Source organism: Mucor mucedo (assembly GCF_025094135.1).
Source record: "Mucor mucedo strain NRRL 3635 chromosome Unknown EV154scaffold_1, whole genome shotgun sequence".
NCBI classification, from domain to species: Eukaryota; Fungi; Mucoromycota; class Mucoromycetes; order Mucorales; family Mucoraceae; genus Mucor; species Mucor mucedo.
This window is the reverse complement of record NW_026252285.1, coordinates 758,018-776,906: the sequence shown is the minus strand read 5'-3', so window position 1 is coordinate 776,906 and position 18,889 is coordinate 758,018. Positions and strand designations below refer to the sequence as shown.

Genomic DNA, 18,889 nt, shown 5'->3' with positions numbered 1-18,889 from the left:
GAACCGCTTCCCCGTTCTCTTCACTTCATGTTATCCCGGCTACAAATATATCTATTAAGTACAACCCTTCTGCATTTCAGGAATACATAATCAGTTCTCATCGTTTCCTTCTCATATCCTTTACAATTGAAAAATGCTGCTCCAATTTATGGGGAGGTAATGATATATACATATTATATATCCAGCTTATAATCTACTTGACATTCAATAGCAAAGCAGCACTGAGACATAAACCATTCACTGATCAAGATATTAATGTCTACTTCCAATCCACGCTCCCATCTTATCTTCCCGAATAACAATCTATTTCAATCCTTTCTTATAAAAGGGATCCCCTTTTCCATTCAATAAAAAGATATCTAGTTTTAGTCTCAAATAATTTAACCGTTTATTTCTTGGAATTTTGTAAATACAGTCTATTTAGTCCATTCGCAATAAATTAATCCTTACTTTTATTCTATTATAGCATAATTTCATCATTGAAATTGTTTCTTCAGTGATATAACTTTTTTCTTACCATATCTGTAAATATTAATAATAACATGAAATTCGTATTACAAATGCTACATGCGCTTTGCTATTACTGCTAGCTCGAGACGAAGAAAACAATAAGGAACCTTGGAAATGTTTTTATAGCTGCAGCTTCAACACCGTTTACAAGTAATTCAATTCTCATGTAAAATCCCAAGGAAAAGTCTGACGTCATTTTTTTTTTTTTTATGTGAGGAGATGCGAGATAAGAAACATGTTCACAGGTTTTTTTTTTTTCTTTTCTTTTTTTTTCTTTTCTTAATTCAACAATAAATAAATCAAAATCATGACACAAGCAATTATTTCAGTTCTTTCTGGCAATGCATCCTTTTGCTTGCCTATCAATCAAAGCAATAACACAACCGATGCCTTAAAGCAACAGATTTACACTCTTACAAGTATTCCAGTGAATGATCAAGTGCTGAGTACGATGGGTGGTCACATTTTACAATCACAAGAAAGTTTTCCATCCGATGACATTCTCTACTTTAATGTTTCTGGTCGACTTTTAGGTGGTAAAGGCGGGTTTGGATCGATGCTTCGTGCACAAGGTGGTCGTATGAATGCTCAAAAGACTACTAATTTCGAAGCTTGTCGTGATTTACAGGGACGCCGAATCAGAACCGTCAATGATGCCAAAAAACTCCAAGAGGAACTAGACGCTATTCCTGAACGTGAGGCAGAGAAACGAGAAAAACTAAAGCGAAAGATTGATGAAGCTTTGAAGGAAAGAGAACCCACTAAGCATTTATTTGATGATAACCAGTTTTTGGAAGATAAAGAAGAGGTTGTGGAAAGCGTGAAATCAGCTGTCGTCGATGCGATTAAGCGTCAAAAAGTGTCACACAAGCCTTCAGCCACGACTTCGGCCAGTGTATTTGACGATGATTTGTCATCCGAGGATGACGAAGATGACGAGGAAGAAGAAGAGGAAGAAGTGAAGGAAGAGGAAGAGGAAGAGGAAGAGGAAGAAGAGGTGATTAGTGCAAAAGGGAAGGGTAAAGGAAAGGGAAAGGCTAGAGCTTCTCGTTAATAAAAAGATTGTCTGTCTTTATCCATGGTTCTAGTGTAAACACTGATCTGATAATAAAATGGCCAAGTTGATTTTTTAGCATAGTGTTTTTTTGGCACATGAAAGCTCTAATCTGGAAATTGATAACAATCTACAAACAATGTCACATTTGTATATATTTATCATTGTACAACAATAAACAAAGAGGGAAAAAATAAAATAAAAAGTAAGAGTCAAGACGTTTATAAATTTCATAGGAAAATGGGCATAAAAAGATCTTTTTTGGGGGTTGGAGGAGGTGAGAGAATGCAAGTTGTTGTGAATATATGTAATGCCAGTAAAATGTGTAATAAAAATAAAAAGAGTGGGTGTATAATGTAATTCATAGAGGTATTTTTTGTTTTGTTTTTGTGTTTTGCTTTTTTGGGGGGGCTGTGAGATAAGAGATATCAAGATATATTATGGGTGTACTGGACAATGCTCTATCAGGATGTAATTAGCAAAAAAACAAAAAAAAACTAAAGAATGCAAACTAATCCATATATACTTACTTGTCATATGATTTTGAGAACCACAAGAAGCACATTTACTGCCGGAAGTATGAGAGTTGACAAGAGTGATATTTTGACGAGACATTTTCGCGGGTTTTATATTTTTTAGAGCTGTTGTTAAGGAAGTGAAAGAAGAAGAAAAGAAGAGAGACAAAATTAGTTTATATAAGAAAAAGGAAGGAAAAGCGTGGCTGGAAAAGCTAAAGATGGCAAAACCGAATCTCTTATCGTTACTCATCCCTAATGGCTATGGACACAATTATCGCTGGGCGGCCCCTCTTTTCTTTCTCCCCTTCCCTTATCTGATATTAATGTTCCGACCGTTTGACACACTGTCTTAACAAACTTTAATATTTTATATGACTATTGTAAAAAAAAAAAGAAAGGGATCACCCAGTCTGACTAAACACGTGTGGGTGTCTTTGACATTCGGATGATTGATTGGCTGCAAAGATAGAAAAAAGAGACATTGACAAGCGGAGAAGCCGGTCCATAATTAATTTCAACTAAACAATAAGTTTATTATTTACACAAAAATCATGTGATTATAGAAAATCAAAGCATGTCGTTATCTGCAACTAGAATTACTCTTCCAATTGCTTTTTGAATTTGGCCATCGCTTGTATAACATCATCTTGTCCTTCAAGGTATTCAATCAAGACTAATTGGGCCTTTTTGTGTGTGCGCATAATGCTATCTTGATCCATTTCATGATCGACTAGTTTTAGTAATCGCTTATTCTCCTCCTCCAGAGCCTGTATCTGATTTCTTGTGACGTCTTCAAACTTGTCATTTGAATCCAAAGTGGCAGTAGCTGCTTTTGTAGAAGCCATTGTCAAGTCAAGGATATCTTTTTGAGATTGCTCTGTTTGTTCTTTTAATCCGATATTCTCCTCTTTTAGGATCTCCAGCAAATCTTTCAACTGAGTATTTTCTTGCGCAATCTTGTTTATATCTCCATTCGACTTATCTTTATTACGCATGAGGTCCCTGATTTGGGTGGTGCAGTCCTCCAACTTTAATTTTTCTTGGGCTAAAACCGCATTGTGTTGTTCTTGTGTTTGATTGGCTAATTCTCCCGATGCCTTGATCTCAGATTGAAGGAGTCTTTCGTCATTTTCCAATTTCATGATCAATTGTTGATACTTTTCCAAATCTTTTTTTAACCTGTTCATTTCCTCCTCTTTATCCATCAACTGTCGAGACATTTCCTTATCGGACGCCATCAGCTTTTCTATCTTTAGTTCTTGTCCGTCCATGTCCTTTTTCAACGCCTGCCATGTTTCCTCGTATTCGGCTTGAGCCTCATTCTTGGCCTTATCCATTAACGCCAACTCCTTTCTGAGCGTAGTTATCTGCTCCGTCAATTCACCTTTTTCTCGGACAAGCGTATTTACCTGTTCTTTCAACTCGCATTGATCTCCCGTCACCATATCCAACTGCTCTTGTAGCTCGGTTTTATCTTCTACTAGTGCAAGCTTCTGATCCAAAATAGATTGACATTGTTCCTTCAATGTTTTATTCTCTGTCAATACATCCTGCTGTTTCTTTTTCAATTCACTGTTTTCGACGTGTTGTTCTGTTAAACCTGCCAAAGCTGCTGTATGATCTTTCTTTAGCTCTTGGTTTTCTTCCGTCACGGATAAAATGGTCTGTTTAGAACTGGCAATCACTGTTGTTAGTTTGGTTTGCAATTGGCTACTGCTGTCCAGTGCATTCACTAAAAGCGTATTAACATTGCCTAGTTTATGTTTGATTTCAACCGCGTTTTTCGGATCCACCGTATCCAGTTGTAAAGCAACCGCCAGTAGTTCACTGTGTAATTCATCCTCTTCTATTTATTTTTTAAAAAAAAAATAAGGGAGGGTTTGTTTTGTTTTTTTCATTGTTTTTTTAGGTGGGCTTAGGGTTAGGGGCACTATTTGTGTTACCTTGCTCTTCGTTTTCTAGCTCCACTTTTTCTTGATAGTTATCTACGGTGATGTTTGTTGGTACATACGAGACGGGTGAAGTGACATGGTCAAACGAAGTTCTTGCTGTAAATGTAGAAGGGACGTCTCTCATGGAGTCTGAAGGCGTGACTGGACTTGTTTCAAACGGATTGTGACTCATGCTCTTTGAATGTTGTAATGAAGAAACAGACACAGCAGGTGAGGGCTGTGAATTTCTTTTGTTAGACTGTTTATGTGACCAGTTACTGATTTTTGAAAGTGTCGAGGATCTTCTAGCCTCGTTTTTACCTTCCTTTGTGAATAATTTACCAAATCCCATTTTTTTTTTTTTGTGTTTTTGTATATGTGTTTAAAGAGAAAGTCGGGAAATAATGCAAAAAAAAATAGAGAGAAGAAAAAACAGTGAGAACTCGTGATGTCATTTGGTTCCGTGACGACATGAACCCAAAAAGATATTTTTTTTCACTCCCTTTTGATCATATTACGTGTTTTGCGCTTGTTTACATGCTGAGTTTCAAGCACGAATTTTGTAGTACATGCTTCAATTTCCACGTTTTTCCATGTTTGTGTACACTCTTTCCAGAATTAGCTTGTACACATTTAGACTTTAGATTACACACTCACATAAATGACCATTGCTTCAAGTCTAATGTCAATTCCAAAAAATCAAAAAAAAAAAAAACTAACATTGAAGCTTGAAGATAATCTTGACTTTATTTATCGAGCCAATACGAACATCATTGAAAGAAAGCTAAAAAAAAAAGGTTACCGTCGTCAAGGATGTCCTCGATTACCAAGGATACGTCTAATTACCATGAATACGTTCAAGTATCGTATATACGTTTGATCATCATGGTAATTTTAAGGAACAGTATCCTTTTGCTCCTCTGCATACTGCAATTTAAGGGATGACAATATGTTTATTTGGCCCTCCTCTAAGTTTAGCCCAACTGTTGTCAAGAGACCTCAGCTACAAGAGTAGCTGACACATGTATCCAAGAGTCGAGTCAAAGGGATACCCAAAGAGTTTTACGTAAAGAACGGAGACAGGAAAGTGTGTCTTTTTCAAGTGTACATTTTGTAATATATATTTTTTTTATTGAGAAAAGGTTGTGCACAAATGATTTCTCAAATATAGTATGTAGAAAAGAGTCTCTTTTTGACGGATATATATGTGGTAACACACTAAAATACATTGGTACCAAAGGAAAGGGGGCTATACAAGTTATAAAGATAGGAGAAGAAATAGGTGTAATGATGTGTAACATTCATTTATCTAGTTTGTTTTTATTTTTGTCTTTCTAATTTTTTTTTTCTTTTATTACTTTTTCAAATGAAGAGAAATTATTTTAGTGTACAAACAATAGATGGAAATATGAAAAAGTGATACACTTGGTGTAATCATCGGGAAAATTTTGTTTAATGCACGTACTCCTTTGGATTACAACAAAGAAAAAAAAAAGATACTAAGTTTCGGCTCTTTAAAAAAAATCAGTAGTAGTGTGTCAACCCTGTTCCTGTTTTTGTATTTATATACAACGATAATTGGGAAAAAGTTTTTTTCTTCTTTTATCTTTTTTCTTTTTTATTAACCCAACCCTACCCTTTCCTTTCCTTACACCACACCCCCAACACAATCCTTTCTTTTTTCTTACTATAATGAGTGAAATTGTTTTATCTAATAATAGCTACGATTACTCCAATGGATCTATGATGATTAATCCCGGGTTAGTTCAAAAATCCACGGATTCCTCAACAAGTGGATCACCTCCAGCAAGTAGTTTTACAACAGATAATCAGCAATATTCAACTTATCCAGGTAAAAATATTTTCTGATTGGATGGAAAAATCATACCTCCTTATAAAACCAGCGATATACTTATCGAAGTTCTCTCCCCCTTTATATACATAATAGCTTATGCCTTTCAGCCAATGTCGATGGGATATCCCCCTGTAACAAATTATTCAATGTCACGTTTAGGTTACTTCAAACAACCTAACAGCCCTGAATCTAGCAGTTCATCTCCCACCCCATCACCACCACCACCTACTTCTACCCCCACCACCACCCCCTCCTCCACCGCCACTACTACTAGTAAACCTAGATTTAATAATCCCACCACAGCCAGAGTGAAAGAAATGATCACCCGCGCCAATTCAGTCCCAATGGAGTTCTATCATACCGAATTCTTGGAGTATTCAAAAGAAACTTATGAAAAAAAAATGGAATCCAAGCGTAATAAACGCAAGAGAACGGATGAAAATGACACTTCCTTTGAAAAGAAACAGAAAATCGTGTTTGAAGAAAAGGAGGAGGATTCTGAGGAAGAAATCTTGTTAGACGAGTAAAGTTTTTTTTTTTTTCTTTTTTTTTTTTTAGGTAGTGTCATCGTAATTAACTTTTTTTTTTAAAAATAGTAATCTTTCTAGTGCCGAGATCCGTCGTCAAATTCACATTCAGTCAGAACAAAAGAGACGTGCGCAAATTAAAGATGGATTTGATGAGTTGAGAAAACATTTACCTGGATGTAATAACAAAAAAATGAGCAAAGCTGCTTTATTGACCAGAAGTATGAGAAATTCAATTCTTTTCCATATATCACATGGACTAATCTTTATTTTTTTTAATATAGCTGTCCAACAACTTCAGCATTTAAAAGGCATGCAAAATGAGCTTTTATCTGAAGTAGAGAGACTTTTGCAAGAAAATGAAGCATTGAAAAAGTAAATTTCACACAAAAATTGAAGTTTCTGTCATTAATTTATTTTTATTTAGATTCCAACATGGAGTTCTTCAACGTCAAGCTATGGAAAAAATGTATACCTTTTAAAAAGCCTATAATATCCCCCCCCCCTTACTTTTTTTTTATATTACACACCATCCCCCAATTCTTATTACACTCCTTAACTAATAATTAACCCTTTTCTACTCCTCTCTCTTAATTTATAAACATACACATTTGTAACTATCATTTCCACTCTCTCTCACTCACTCAATCACTCACTCTTTCAATTGTTTCATACAAATAAATAAGCTTTAGCCCTATATCAACCTCCGTTATAAATGTGCATCAAAACAAATATATGTGTGCAGATCATTCACCTTTTTTTTCCCTTCTTTTTTTCTAATTCCTCACTTCTTTTTCTATTGTACAAATAAAAAAAATGATTTTGACTTTATTTTTAGCAAGTTTTTTCGGTTTGACACGTCAACAGATATGGGAGGAAGAAGATGAGGAAGAAGAAGACGATGATTGTGCCTTTATCTCAGGTCAGGACTGTGATCAAAATGGGATTTGTAAATATTGTGCCATGTGTCTTCAAAGTTCTTGTATCCTCAGTAAAACGATTGGTACTGGCCCAACCACTTGTAATACCACGCAATTTGGTACGACCAATCTATATAACTGGTACGATTATTGTTTGTCCAGTGATAATGATGTAGCCGGATGTAATTATGGTTTATCTTTGTGAAAATGACGCGACTTATTAATTTATTTATTTTTCAACAGCTTATTGTGCAACCAGTACAGAGTGTTACCAATATCGAAAAAGCGCTGGACCATCCGTCACTTATGCGTGGCACAATTTGACATGTAACCCTTCTACATGTATGCTCATTGCCAGTAACGGTGCACCACCACCCATACCAGTACCACCTCAAACAAACAGTAATCTACCCGACAGTAATCTTCACCGTCTTAATAATAACTCACATCATCATGATGATGAAATATCTGATAATGCTGACAAACACCACTACTATCATGACAAACGTCCATTACAAAACCCAGCTGCTATCGGTTTAACTATTGTCTGTTCTCTATTGATCGTTGTATTTTTATGTTATATAGCTAAACGTTACAAGAAGAAGTCGGATGAGCAAAAAGAAAAAAATAAACAGCCACCTTCAGCAGCAGCAGCAACAGCAGAAAGAGGTAGAACTCAATCGGTCACTTCAACTATTCCCAGCTCAGCGCCACCTTCTTTTTCTTCTGCTCCACCCGATATGTCTGTGATACGTCATCCGCACGTTCGTTGGCAACCAACTTCTTCTACACGTTCCTCCACGGGGTCTGTGGAACCTTTGCCATCGTACTTGACGCCTTACTCATCTCCTCCTAAATATGAACAAGCCATTGTGACACAAATTCGTGACTTGCGGGAAGATAATGCAAGTTCCTCCACACGCCTTGAACAGCAGCCACCTCCCACGGCTTGGGTTCCCGTTTATTTCACTAGGCAACAAAATAATTTCCAGTCTAGTGTAAATCGTGGTGAAGTCTTTGGTTTCACCCCAAATCATTCTTACTGGCTACAGCACCTGGACGATCCTTAATTTTTTTTATTTATTTTTCTTTTTTCTTTATTCCCTTACCCCTCCCCTCCTACATACATAATTATAATAAATGACTGAACAACCTTCTTTAAAACGAAAATTGAACGAATCACCTACACGACACAGGCCAATAGAACACTCTAAAACTTCCACAGACACCAACGGCCTCATTTGGTCCAGACATCACTGGAGCAAACTTGAGGAATGGTACATTGTAGAGGACCGTGATTATGTAAAAGCAGCAGAAGCTTATTACAGCCACCATTGCATTCAAGCTGAAGAAACATGGACACTAGCTCAACTCACAAAGAAGAGCAGATGCTTGGATACATTTGCAAAAGCCCATGATAATTTATTGCCGTCCGAATTACAACAGAAACGAAGGGAAATCATGATGACACAGCTACCACCACTACCACCACAGCGTACACCCAGCCTCACACCTCAAGGCACTCCTACGCGTATGAATAGTGATGAAACGAGACTGTATAGAAGCCCAGTGCGTGATTGGTCGCCTCGCAATACACTGGACGACAATGACGCACCACTACAGCAGCAGGAACAAACGAGCCCGTATCGTTTCCGCCCTTCTTTGCTGGAAAGAACACCGTCCGTGAAACAAGAAACTGAGGATCCTGTGCGCTCGCCCAATCGTTTTCGCCCTTCTTCACTGGAAAGAGCACCGTCCATGAAGCGAGAAACTGAGGATATCGTGCGCTCGCCCAATCGGACGCTGTCGAGAACGGATAGCTTGCTTCGTCAAAGTTCTTATTCTGAAGACATGCCGCCAGCAAAGTATCCCAAGCTTAAAAGTTACCCTAGTGATATGAGTCTTTCTTAAGACTCCCCCTTTACCGTATGTTCCTTTTCTTTCTGAATTAGGTGCCCTTTCCCAAAATTATTTATTAAAAAAAAATGTGAGAGTTGGTCTGAATAGCATACTCTTTCTCTATTTCTTGTGTTCAAATGTTCTCTAATGACTGTGAAGGTATTTCTGAGAAATAGCAGTGACTCTCCACCGGAGCAGGCAATGAGACACAAGGTCAAATACCCGGCAAAGGAAAAAAAAAAACGTTATTTTGATGAGTTTGCTTTTTTACTTTTTTAATTGCTGTAACTTTTAAAATGGTTGCCTCCCCAAAATTCCCCTCGTGATTGTGATAAAGAATATGCACTAACTTTAGAAATACGGAATAATTCTACCGAATTTAACTACATCTTGACAATACCAGTTAGCCGCTTTTGCGATCTACAATACCATATTGATTGCATTCCAGAGGAGGAATTGATGAAAGACAATCCTGAGGGAATATACAGCTCTATTAAAGCCGCACTTTATAATGTAATGGATAACAAAGGTCAATCGGTAGCGTTGCCTTCAAAGATCAATATGTTTATTCAAAGGTATATAGCTATTTCTCACTTCGAAAAACAAGAGACCAATCTATCAAGGAATACAAAGGAAATGTCTAGAACCCCGTATTTTTTTCAAACGTATTTTCACGTGATGGTCTACAAGTCGATTGACATGCCATAGCATCTAAACTTCATAGGATGATCGATTTCTGTTTTCCATAAAATTTGCTTCACTGTCATTACAAGCTACTGCTGTAACTCAGATAGACAACTACCAATTTCTGACTTGCTTGGAGGTTTTTGCAAGTGTTTCTATCATAAGTAAAGACCCAAATATTATGGATGATAAAACAAACAATTAAGATATCACTTTCGTCTAAAAATATATCACACCTGTCTAAATTGGTTGGTCGAATTTGTCCTGAAAATAAATGAGACCATCCAAAAATAAATTTAATTGGTCTAAAAAAATTGCGGAATCGTCTCAATTTCAAGTACTTGAAAGTGCAAGACTACTTGCCTTTACGCATGAAAGAACCCAAATAAGAAGAAATGGAACTCCGGGGAGAATTGTTATTTTCTTTTGGGCGGGCAACTTTTTTTTTTCTGTTCTTTTATTAGTGTCGATTTTAAAATAATGTCGGGTGAAAAGGCAACAGATTGGGACGCCTTGCGTGCTTTCATGCCTACCTCGTTTGGTAAGCAGGCAAAAGCAAATAACTTGAACCAAGAATTCGAAAAGACAAAACGAGAGGCAAAGATCCATCCAAACGCAAACAAAAATACATGTATATACTAACCTACATTACAGGAAGCTGGTGCTGCTGCAGAAAAGAAGAAGGCACGTGTAGAGACAAAGGAAGGTCAAGTGAAAGCCGTTGTAACAGAGCAAGATCAAGACGACAGTGCCAACGACATGGATTCGGAATCCGATGGAGAGAACGATCAAGTGGATTTTTCTGTGCTTCCTACTTCACACGAGATCAAGTTAGCCGATCATCATCGCACGGTTTCTTCATTAACCTTGGATCCTTCCGGCACCCGACTTGTGTCTGGAAGTTACGATTACGACCTCAAGTTTTGGGATTTTGCGGGTATGGATCGTTCGTATAAGCCCTTTCGCACAGTACAACCTTGTGGCGAACACCAAATTCACAAGGTGGAGTACTCCCTATCGGGTGATTCCATTCTCATCATTTCTGGAAGTGCGCGACCAAAGATCTTTAACCGTGATGGCCTCGAAAAGGCCGAATATGCAAAGGGAGATCCTTATATCCGTGATTTAAAACACACCGACGGTCATACCGGTGCTTTAACAAGTGGTAATTGGCATCCTCTCGATAAAGAGACATTTGCTACTGCTTCACAAGATGGATCGATACGAGAATGGGATGTAGAAAAGAAGAGAAGACAAAAGACAACCATTGTTTATAAATCGCGTGAAAGAGGAGGTCGTTCTCCCTGTACTGCCATTTCTTACAGTCACGATGCAAAGTATTTGGCCGGCGCTTATCAGGATGGAACTTTACAGATTTGGGATACAAAGGGAAACCATATTCGACCTGCAATTCCTATCCCTGATGCTCATCAAAAGGGAACAGAGACTTCTTCTCTTTTGTTTTCTAGAGATAATAGAACCTTGGTTACAAGAGGTGGTGATGATACTGTCAAATGTAAGTAACCCACTATTTCCCATCAGTGAACTCTTTTTCTAATAATATTACAAACATCAGTATGGGATCTTCGAAATGCAAAGAAGCCAGTAAAGACAGCTTATAATTTAGATATCGTGAACCCAGAGGCAAACGTCATCTTTAGTCCTGATGAAAAAATGATTTTGACAGGTACTGCATGTCCCAAGGGTAAAGGATTTGGTCAATTGGTCATGTTAAATAGAGAAACCTTGGAAGTACAAGAATCCATCAGTAAGTCTTGTTTTTCGATACTTAAAGGAAACGACAAAGACTAAAAAAACAACAACATTGAATAGATGTTACACAGTCCAGTGTGGTTAGCGTGTTATGGCATCCTCGCATTAATCAAATTATCACAGGTAGTGCCGATGGTACTGTCACCGTATTTTATAGTCCCACACATTCCACACGTGGTGCTAAACTATGTGTGGTAAAGGCAGCTAAAGTACGTGCAGTGGATGATTATGAAATCAATCGCCCTATTATCACACCTCATGCGTTACCCATGTTCAAGGATGAAGAGCCAAGAGCCACAAAGAGAAAGAGAGACAAGATGCGTAGCGATCCTGTGGCTTCTTATCGTCCCGACTTACCTGTTAGTGGCCATGGCAAGGGCGGTAGAGTTAACATGAATCAACAACAAGCTGTCATCAAGACTTTTGCTAAGGATACAACTCGAGATGAAGATCCTCGTGAAGCTCTTCTCAAGTATGCTGATTTAGCTGAATCCGACCCTCTTTGGGTCTCCAATGGTAAGTGAAAAAAGCGTTGGAAGTGTATCTTTTCTTGTATATTCATCCTTGTTTTTCTTTTTAGTGTATAAAAAGACACAGCCTAATCCTGTGTTTGAAGAGGAAGAAGAGGAAGAAGACAAATAAATATCGGTTAATGAAAAATTTCCCAATTTAAAAAGGTTCCTTTTTTTTGTTTTTCTTCTATTTTATTTTGTACATTGTAATGCCTTCTGCTCTCAACACTTTAGTGGCAAAGGAACCACTCTTGTCAAGAGACTTTGAGAGTCTTACCAACATTGATGAAATTCGTGAATGTCTTCGTTTACTAGATGAAGAAGAAACGCGCATCGATGCTTCCCTCGACACCATGTTAGCTCAAGAAAATAAACTTGACTTGTCTCTAAATACATTAGCTGTTCTCAGGTAAAATCCCTCCCCCTCATGCTCTTTCTTTCTTCCATTTGACTGAGCCCTTTTTATTACTTCAGACCACAGCTGGGACATTTAAAATCGAATTCCTCACGAGTCATTCATACCGTCGACAAAACCTCTCGCTTAGCTGAAGTAATTAGTGACAAGGTAAGACAACTAGACCAAGAACAATCCCGAGCGAGAGAAGCTATTAAATATGTAGAAGACGTGCAAGAATTAAAGTATTGTGTTGCCAGTCTTCAAGAAGCCATGCAACGAAAAGAATACGATGAAGCCGCCGTCTTATTACAACGTGCTTCCAAAATTGATGATTCCATCCTCAACGGTTCTCTCGCTGAATTCACCGTCGTAAGTCTTCTTTTTTTTTTAGATTATACGTATAACTCATACAGTATTATAGTCAACATCAGAAAACCCAGATCATCCTGCAAAGACACTCGCTGACGCAAAAGCAAACTTATTTCAAATCTTTTCTCGTAAATTCGATGATGCCGTTGCACAAAGAAATCAAGCAGATATCACTCGCTATTTTAAACTCTTTCCTCTCATTAATTGTCAGACAGAGGGTCTAGATAAATACTCGAGATTTGTATGTAACATCATCAAGGCAAGATGTGCGGATGAGATACAAGGAGGTTTAGGTAAGCATGTTATACAATTAAACTGATTTTTTTTTCAACTCACTTTACTGATCGCCCCCCTTTTTCTTTTCATATTACAGTGGCTGCACCCACTTATTTCGCCGACGCATTAACCCGATTATTCGAAAATATCGCCGTCATCATCGACCAGCATCAACCTCTTGTCGAAACGCATTACGGTAAAGGCAAAATGTTACGTGTCATTCAACGTTTGCAAGAAGAAAGCGATGTCCAAAGTATCATCATCCTCGACCGCTTTTTACAGATACGTCGCTTAGAATCCAAATTAGTTGAAATCCAAGTCTTACTTATTGCTATGATGCGTAACAACTCCACCTACACATTGAATCGACCGGGCACACCCAACGGTTCTTCACCCACACCATCAGAACCTACCAATCCTCTGGTCGAGCATCGTCAATTAGATGCAAACTTGCATGAATTATCCTTAATCAGCCAACGCAGTGTTTTATTCAACAGCTTCATCAATGAAAGGGCCAGTGATGAAATGGATATTTTGGAATCCGCCGATGAAAATGAAAGAGAAATGGTCATGAAGGGAAAGGATAGCAAGTACTATGGTAATAATGGTCTCCTGTTATCTTCGGGTTTAACCAAACGCGTAAGAGAGTTGATGAACTCTTATTTGGTCATTGATGAATATCTCTTGAAAAAGAGTATCGATAAGGCCATGAAATTGGATGATTATGATCCTTCGACTGCACAAACCTCCACATGCGTGGATGATGTGTTCTTCATTTTGAAAACAGTGATCAAGCGATGTATTTCTACTTATGAACCAGACGTGGTGGCGGCTACAGTCAAAACTACATTAAAGACTTTGGAGATTGCTTATTTAAATCAATTTCAACAAAAAATGTCGACTGTTTTCACTTCGTATGATACGACAGGGAGAAATGCCGAAAGAGCAATTGAGCAGGCTAAAATCAGTTATATGGTTATACTGAATAACTTGGATGTTAGTGCGGATTATACACATCGATTGGCCAAGGAAGTGCAACCTAATATTACAAATGGCATATGGTTGGATGAAGAAAACGATGTCAAAAAGACAAGGGGGTCAATTCAAGATTTCGAGAGCTTTGCAGATAAATTCAAGCAATTATTACAGGTAAAGCATATGTCACTCTCTATTCTTTTGGGTTTTTTTAAAAAATATTAATATATGAAATAGAATGGTTTGGAGCAATTATTAAATCAGATTTTAAAACCTCGTATCCGACCTTTATTCCAAGACGCCTATCGTGAAGTGAAATACGTGCTTGAAGAAGAAGAATATAACGAAGCGGATATTGAAGAACGATTTGTAAAGAGATTCAGACGTGGATTTGAACACTTGATCCAAATCTATCAACGTACCTTGACAGACAACAACTTTAGTACATTAATGGGTCTCGTGTTAGAAGCTTTAACTGCTCAATGGGAGAGAATTGTGTTTCAAACAAGGTTTAATCAATATGGTGCTCTTCGTTTCGATAAGGATCTTCGTTCCGTCATTCATTACTTGTCTACCTTGACTGAGTGGTTATCCAGAGACCGGTTTACACGATTAAATCAAATGTCAACGCTACTAAATTTTGAAGAGGTAAGAGAAGTCTTTATTCTTGCTTAGATTGATTGATTTACTTAAAATTTTGTTTTGTCTTAGCCTTCTGAAATATACGACTTTTGGGGTCAGAAAGCAGGTCCTGTCAGTTGGCGTTTGACTGTGGCCGAAGTGAAAAAGATTTTGGCTTTAAGACTTGATTTTGATGCGGAGGAAGTGGCCAACTTGTTGCCAAAAAGCTCTTAAAATCTCCCGAATAATAAATCCTCACTTATAAAATTCTGTTTCACGGTACTGTAAAACTCGCACTTTAACTCAGGGCATAAAACTCTTTTTTTTTTTTTTTTCATGATCACTAAATAGGTGACTAGTTTTTTCCTCCACTTGGCAGTAAAATGCAGCGACTTACACGTCAAACTCAGTGACTCTTCCCCTTCCGCTCTTTTTTGTTCAAAATACATACGACTAGAAATGACAATTATAGGATACACAGAAAATGTAAATCGTACTTGAAAAATACAAAAAAGAAAAAAGAGGGCTTGTTGAACTAAGCGTTCATTAGGAAAATCAAGTACTTTATACTGTAGTCGAAGGACAAGGAGAACTCGAAACAAGGGAAGAATTGACTGCTCAACAATTGTTAGCTACTAGACCTGTCCTTGTTGAATTGTATGAATATAAGAACGATGTTACGATCGAAACACGGATCGAACGCAGAGCTGAAAAGCTCGAAACTTTTCCAAAAAGAATGCAATTAATGATTATCGATTACTTTGAAGTTGGTCACCGTAAGCCCTACGCCCTCGATCAAATAATTCAATAGACTGGTTCCCAACACCTTTTTTTCATTTCTGTAGTTGATGTTGGAATGCAACTAATCGAAAACATTTTTGGGCTAGGAAAAAAGCCACCTTTGTAAGTCTGACAGCGACTGATGATATGCAAACATTTGAGCTTAATTTTTTTTTTATATAAATGTATAGCCCACTTTTGTTGATGTTGATAAACTCCATGTTACAACCTAAGGATAAATTTTCAAGGAAAGAACAACATAGAAGTCATTGGATTTTTTGTAAGAGGGCTCATGCCACTTTGATGGACGTATTGAGTTTGTACGGACCTGAAATTTACGATCCTATCTGGAATCAATTTAAGTACTTCAAGTATGTGTCTGCCACAAAAGCAAGCCTAGAAGACGACGAAATTTATAGCGAGTTCGATAACAAAGAACTAAGCAACTATAGCGATTTTTGGGACTACACTGACACGTTATTAAATCATGGATCAGCAAACCTTGATTCAAAGGTAACTTTTACTTGATCAATTTTTCTCATTCCATCTCATTTTTTTTTTATTTCAAAAATATTAGTGTCGTAGATTAGTATTAGACTTTTTGGTGAATGTCTTACAGATTGACTTGAAATCAAGATTGGATCGTGAGGAAGATGTCAAGAATTCCATCATTTACAAGACTGTAAAGTTGGTTAATATCAAGCAATACTTGAAGATTCTCTTTAGAAAGTTTCCAAGCCCTGATGAAAATCTGTATCATCTTACGGGAGACCTTTTGAATATGGTAAGAAAAGAGAGAGAGAGAGAGTCTGTTTAGATACACATGGACTGACTGGGAATTATGGCTAGTTTATTACGCTGTCTTGCTTCGAGTCAACCGATATTGTGAACCAGGTTTATTCCAAATTTTCGCAAATGGATGCAGACCGTTGTCAGCAACTCATGCAAGTGATTCGATACCCAACCTTCCTTATCGAAGTTTGCGATAAGGCCTTATCCGACACAAATATCTCCAAGGTAGACGATGCCTATAAGCACTTTCGAAACAGCAACCATATCCCGCTTCATTTAGAAAAGTTACTTTTCTACGTCTTTAAAACATTGCCTCTCTCTGATTCGTTGCTTGACATCTATCGCCATGTTTCCATTGTATCCAAATACTGCATGTGTGTTTTATCGACTGCTTCTATTAGCCATAAAAGAGCAAGTCCAGAGACGAACTCGGCTCTGTCTGAAGAACAGTTGTTCTTATTAATAACAAATCAAAATGAAATATTGGATGACTGGGAAATCATGATTGAACAAGAAATGCATAAAAATGGCAAAACTCCAGATCTGGAAGTTATGGAAAAGATCCGTTGGACAGTCAAATTGACCAAATTAACTATCACTGAATACCTTTAATAATCTAGAATTGAAATATATTATATATACATAGACTTTTAAACACATGTCTATTACTTGTTAAAATGTACATAATCACATTATTTGCTGTTCTCATTTTCTACTGTTCTGGTCTCGGCCCTTTTTCAGTTACAGATGTGGTGAATAAAAACATGACGTATGCTAGTCAAGTTGGCTAGACTAGAACACTTTTTCCATGTGTGCATTATCCGGAAAAAAAAGATGACTTGATGGTATACACTAAATACAAAAAAAAAAGAAAGGCCATTGTTGTTGTCTTACAAGAAACTATAAAATATTCAGCTCACGGTCCTACTTAATGCAAGCTGATTGGCGTTGATCTTTTTTATGTTGAACACGAAATGGGTTACCAAACAAGAAAAAATATTCGTATCTGCACTGGAATGCAGATCGTTTATACTATTTATGAATAGTGTTCTAATGAATTGGGCGTCATACTTTTGTTTTAAACAATAAAGATCTCGGGTACAAACAATTCTTCCTTTTGGTTTGTAATCTACCCTTAATAAGTTGTATTGCTCCATACATTACACTGGCTTGTCCCGTAACTACATATGTTTGTGTGCGTAGTAAAAGGGCTGAGTGCATGCTTCTTATAGCATTCATTATTTCGTGCCAATAGAACTCGTTTAAACTATAATTGAGTTTTGTTGGCATAGTAAACGTAACTTCCATATGAGGGATTATTTTTTATCCAAGTTCAATGTTAAATTGAAAAAAAATAAACCCCCAACTGCAAAAAAAAAAAGCATTTATTACAGAACAATCTTATGGAAGGGATGCAAAAGGTCATTTGACACAAATTAAATTTTTAATAGAGGACCTTCTGTAGTTAATCTGGGATGATGCCCTTTTGACATTACATGTGGCGACTCATATCTCATTCCATCAGAGCGAAGTTTAAAAATGTAGTGTATTTTTTTTTTCTATGATATCATTTAACTTCATTACTGCCACTAGTGTTCTGACGTTTTTTTAATGTTGTAATAACTGAACTTGCTAGATTTTACAGGAATCATCTGGTTTTTTCACATAATTTTATAAACGGGTTAATCAATAAACTTATGACATCGAAAAAAAAAAGATGTACAGAGATATATTCGATCGCATTCTTATTACAAATTGTGTCACTTTATACTAAAGGGATTTTAAAAAAGAGATAAGAGAAGATCTGATACAAAAATATGGTATAACATGGGCTAAGCTAAAGTTTTTTTTTTAAAACCACACAGCTAATAATAGTTTCACAAGGAGTTTTATTATTATTACAAGGAGATTCATATAAAATGTGAAAAGGAGGAAAGACGATGAATCCCAAATAGATCTTATTCTAGGTACACATATTCCAAAAAGAATATACAAACCGGATAGTAAGACTGAGCCTAAATGGTTACGAATTTAATGCTACACATGGGAAACTTTATTTCAGGGCGCACCCGTCAAGTACCATTTTCATGTCACTGACGTTTTCAACAAGCTAAAAAAATGAAATTTAATTTTTTTTTTTTTTTTTTTTTTTTTTTAGGGCCATGGGCTGCACGGATTTATGTTGTGTATGTAGGTGGTGGTAGAGGTTGTTGCTATTCCAATAATTTTTTCTAGTAGTAACCGAATTGTTGTATTTCTAAGTGAGATTGCTCCTTCATAACTTGAGATCCTTTATCGCTGGAAAAATGCAGTTGTATAAAAATTAAGGTTTGCCATGTCAATGTGTAGGCAATAAAAGCTTGTATTATCTACAAATAAACAGGATGGAACATCCCCGTGATAGCCCCCCATACACACACATACACTTAGAAGCAGTTAATTTAACCGCATTGGCCATGATACGGTAAAATGGATCTCATTCCCGGTTAATAGAGT

General features: G+C 37.0%; 8 protein-coding genes across 8 annotated transcripts; all 8 read left to right on the top strand.

The window, feature by feature from the left end:
* The first annotated feature begins 759 nt into the window (after nt 1-759).
* On the top strand, nt 760-1,619 carry EV154DRAFT_489956 (telomere stability and silencing-domain-containing protein). Its single transcript, XM_051599365.1, has one exon. The coding sequence runs from the start codon at nt 818-820 to the stop codon at nt 1,562-1,564; it is 747 nt and encodes a 248-aa protein (XP_051463848.1). The 5' UTR covers nt 760-817; the 3' UTR covers nt 1,565-1,619.
* Nucleotides 1,620-5,623: 4,004 nt separating this feature from the next.
* Nucleotides 5,624-7,197, top strand: EV154DRAFT_541244 (uncharacterized protein). Its single transcript, XM_051604475.1, has 5 exons — nt 5,624-5,865; nt 5,962-6,391; nt 6,465-6,616; nt 6,680-6,770; nt 6,823-7,197. Exons 1-5 carry the CDS (start codon nt 5,706-5,708, stop codon nt 6,875-6,877), a joined length of 888 nt encoding a protein of 295 aa, XP_051463847.1. The 5' UTR covers nt 5,624-5,705; the 3' UTR covers nt 6,878-7,197.
* Nucleotides 7,198-7,211: 14 nt separating this feature from the next.
* Nucleotides 7,212-8,385, top strand: EV154DRAFT_573259 (uncharacterized protein; the record flags this gene model as incomplete). The annotated part of the gene is made up of 2 exons (XM_051606382.1): nt 7,212-7,497; nt 7,559-8,385. 2 exons carry the CDS (start codon nt 7,212-7,214, stop codon nt 8,383-8,385), a joined length of 1,113 nt encoding a protein of 370 aa, XP_051463846.1.
* Nucleotides 8,386-8,455: 70 nt separating this feature from the next.
* EV154DRAFT_557733 (uncharacterized protein) lies at nt 8,456-9,226 on the top strand (the record flags this gene model as incomplete). The annotated part of the gene is made up of 1 exon (XM_051605452.1): nt 8,456-9,226. The coding sequence occupies one exon, from the start codon at nt 8,456-8,458 to the stop codon at nt 9,224-9,226; it is 771 nt and encodes a 256-aa protein (XP_051463845.1).
* Nucleotides 9,227-10,108: 882 nt separating this feature from the next.
* On the top strand, nt 10,109-12,352 carry EV154DRAFT_454936 (WD40-repeat-containing domain protein). The gene is made up of 6 exons (XM_051597327.1): nt 10,109-10,136; nt 10,264-10,495; nt 10,553-11,414; nt 11,475-11,666; nt 11,732-12,187; nt 12,252-12,352. Exons 2-6 carry the CDS (start codon nt 10,379-10,381, stop codon nt 12,311-12,313), a joined length of 1,689 nt encoding a protein of 562 aa, XP_051463844.1. The 5' UTR covers nt 10,109-10,136; nt 10,264-10,378; the 3' UTR covers nt 12,314-12,352.
* A 40-nt stretch (nt 12,353-12,392) lies between these two features.
* EV154DRAFT_409938 (uncharacterized protein) lies at nt 12,393-13,045 on the top strand (the record flags this gene model as incomplete). Its single annotated transcript, XM_051595372.1, has 2 exons — nt 12,393-12,592; nt 12,658-13,045. The coding sequence occupies 2 exons, from the start codon at nt 12,393-12,395 to the stop codon at nt 13,043-13,045; spliced, it is 588 nt and encodes a 195-aa protein (XP_051463843.1).
* A 387-nt stretch (nt 13,046-13,432) lies between these two features.
* EV154DRAFT_410090 (COG4 transport protein-domain-containing protein) lies at nt 13,433-15,055 on the top strand (the record flags this gene model as incomplete). The annotated part of the gene is made up of 3 exons (XM_051595382.1): nt 13,433-14,374; nt 14,438-14,848; nt 14,912-15,055. The coding sequence occupies 3 exons, from the start codon at nt 13,433-13,435 to the stop codon at nt 15,053-15,055; spliced, it is 1,497 nt and encodes a 498-aa protein (XP_051463842.1).
* Nucleotides 15,056-15,230: 175 nt separating this feature from the next.
* EV154DRAFT_489941 (uncharacterized protein) lies at nt 15,231-17,145 on the top strand. Its single transcript, XM_051599364.1, has 5 exons — nt 15,231-15,307; nt 15,372-15,724; nt 15,793-16,114; nt 16,179-16,385; nt 16,451-17,145. The coding sequence occupies exons 2-5, from the start codon at nt 15,678-15,680 to the stop codon at nt 17,003-17,005; spliced, it is 1,131 nt and encodes a 376-aa protein (XP_051463841.1). The 5' UTR covers nt 15,231-15,307; nt 15,372-15,677; the 3' UTR covers nt 17,006-17,145.
* Nucleotides 17,146-18,889: the final 1,744 nt, after the last annotated feature.

Coding starts and splice junctions, on each gene's coding strand:
- EV154DRAFT_489956 (XM_051599365.1), top strand. CDS start 818: ATGACACAAGCAATTATTTCAGTTCTTTCTGGCAATGCATCCTTTTGC.
- EV154DRAFT_541244 (XM_051604475.1), top strand. CDS start 5,706: ATGAGTGAAATTGTTTTATCTAATAATAGCTACGATTACTCCAATGGA. Junction 5,866..5,961: donor GCAATATTCAACTTATCCAG/GTAAAAATATTT, acceptor TATACATAATAG/CTTATGCCTTTCAGCCAATG. Junction 6,617..6,679: donor AGCTGCTTTATTGACCAGAA/GTATGAGAAATT, acceptor TTTTTAATATAG/CTGTCCAACAACTTCAGCAT.
- EV154DRAFT_454936 (XM_051597327.1), top strand. CDS start 10,379: ATGTCGGGTGAAAAGGCAACAGATTGGGACGCCTTGCGTGCTTTCATG. Junction 10,496..10,552: donor TCGAAAAGACAAAACGAGAG/GCAAAGATCCAT, acceptor CCTACATTACAG/GAAGCTGGTGCTGCTGCAGA. Junction 12,188..12,251: donor CCCTCTTTGGGTCTCCAATG/GTAAGTGAAAAA, acceptor TTTTCTTTTTAG/TGTATAAAAAGACACAGCCT.
- EV154DRAFT_489941 (XM_051599364.1), top strand. CDS start 15,678: ATGCAACTAATCGAAAACATTTTTGGGCTAGGAAAAAAGCCACCTTT. Junction 16,115..16,178: donor CAGCAAACCTTGATTCAAAG/GTAACTTTTACT, acceptor CAAAAATATTAG/TGTCGTAGATTAGTATTAGA. Junction 16,386..16,450: donor CGGGAGACCTTTTGAATATG/GTAAGAAAAGAG, acceptor AATTATGGCTAG/TTTATTACGCTGTCTTGCTT.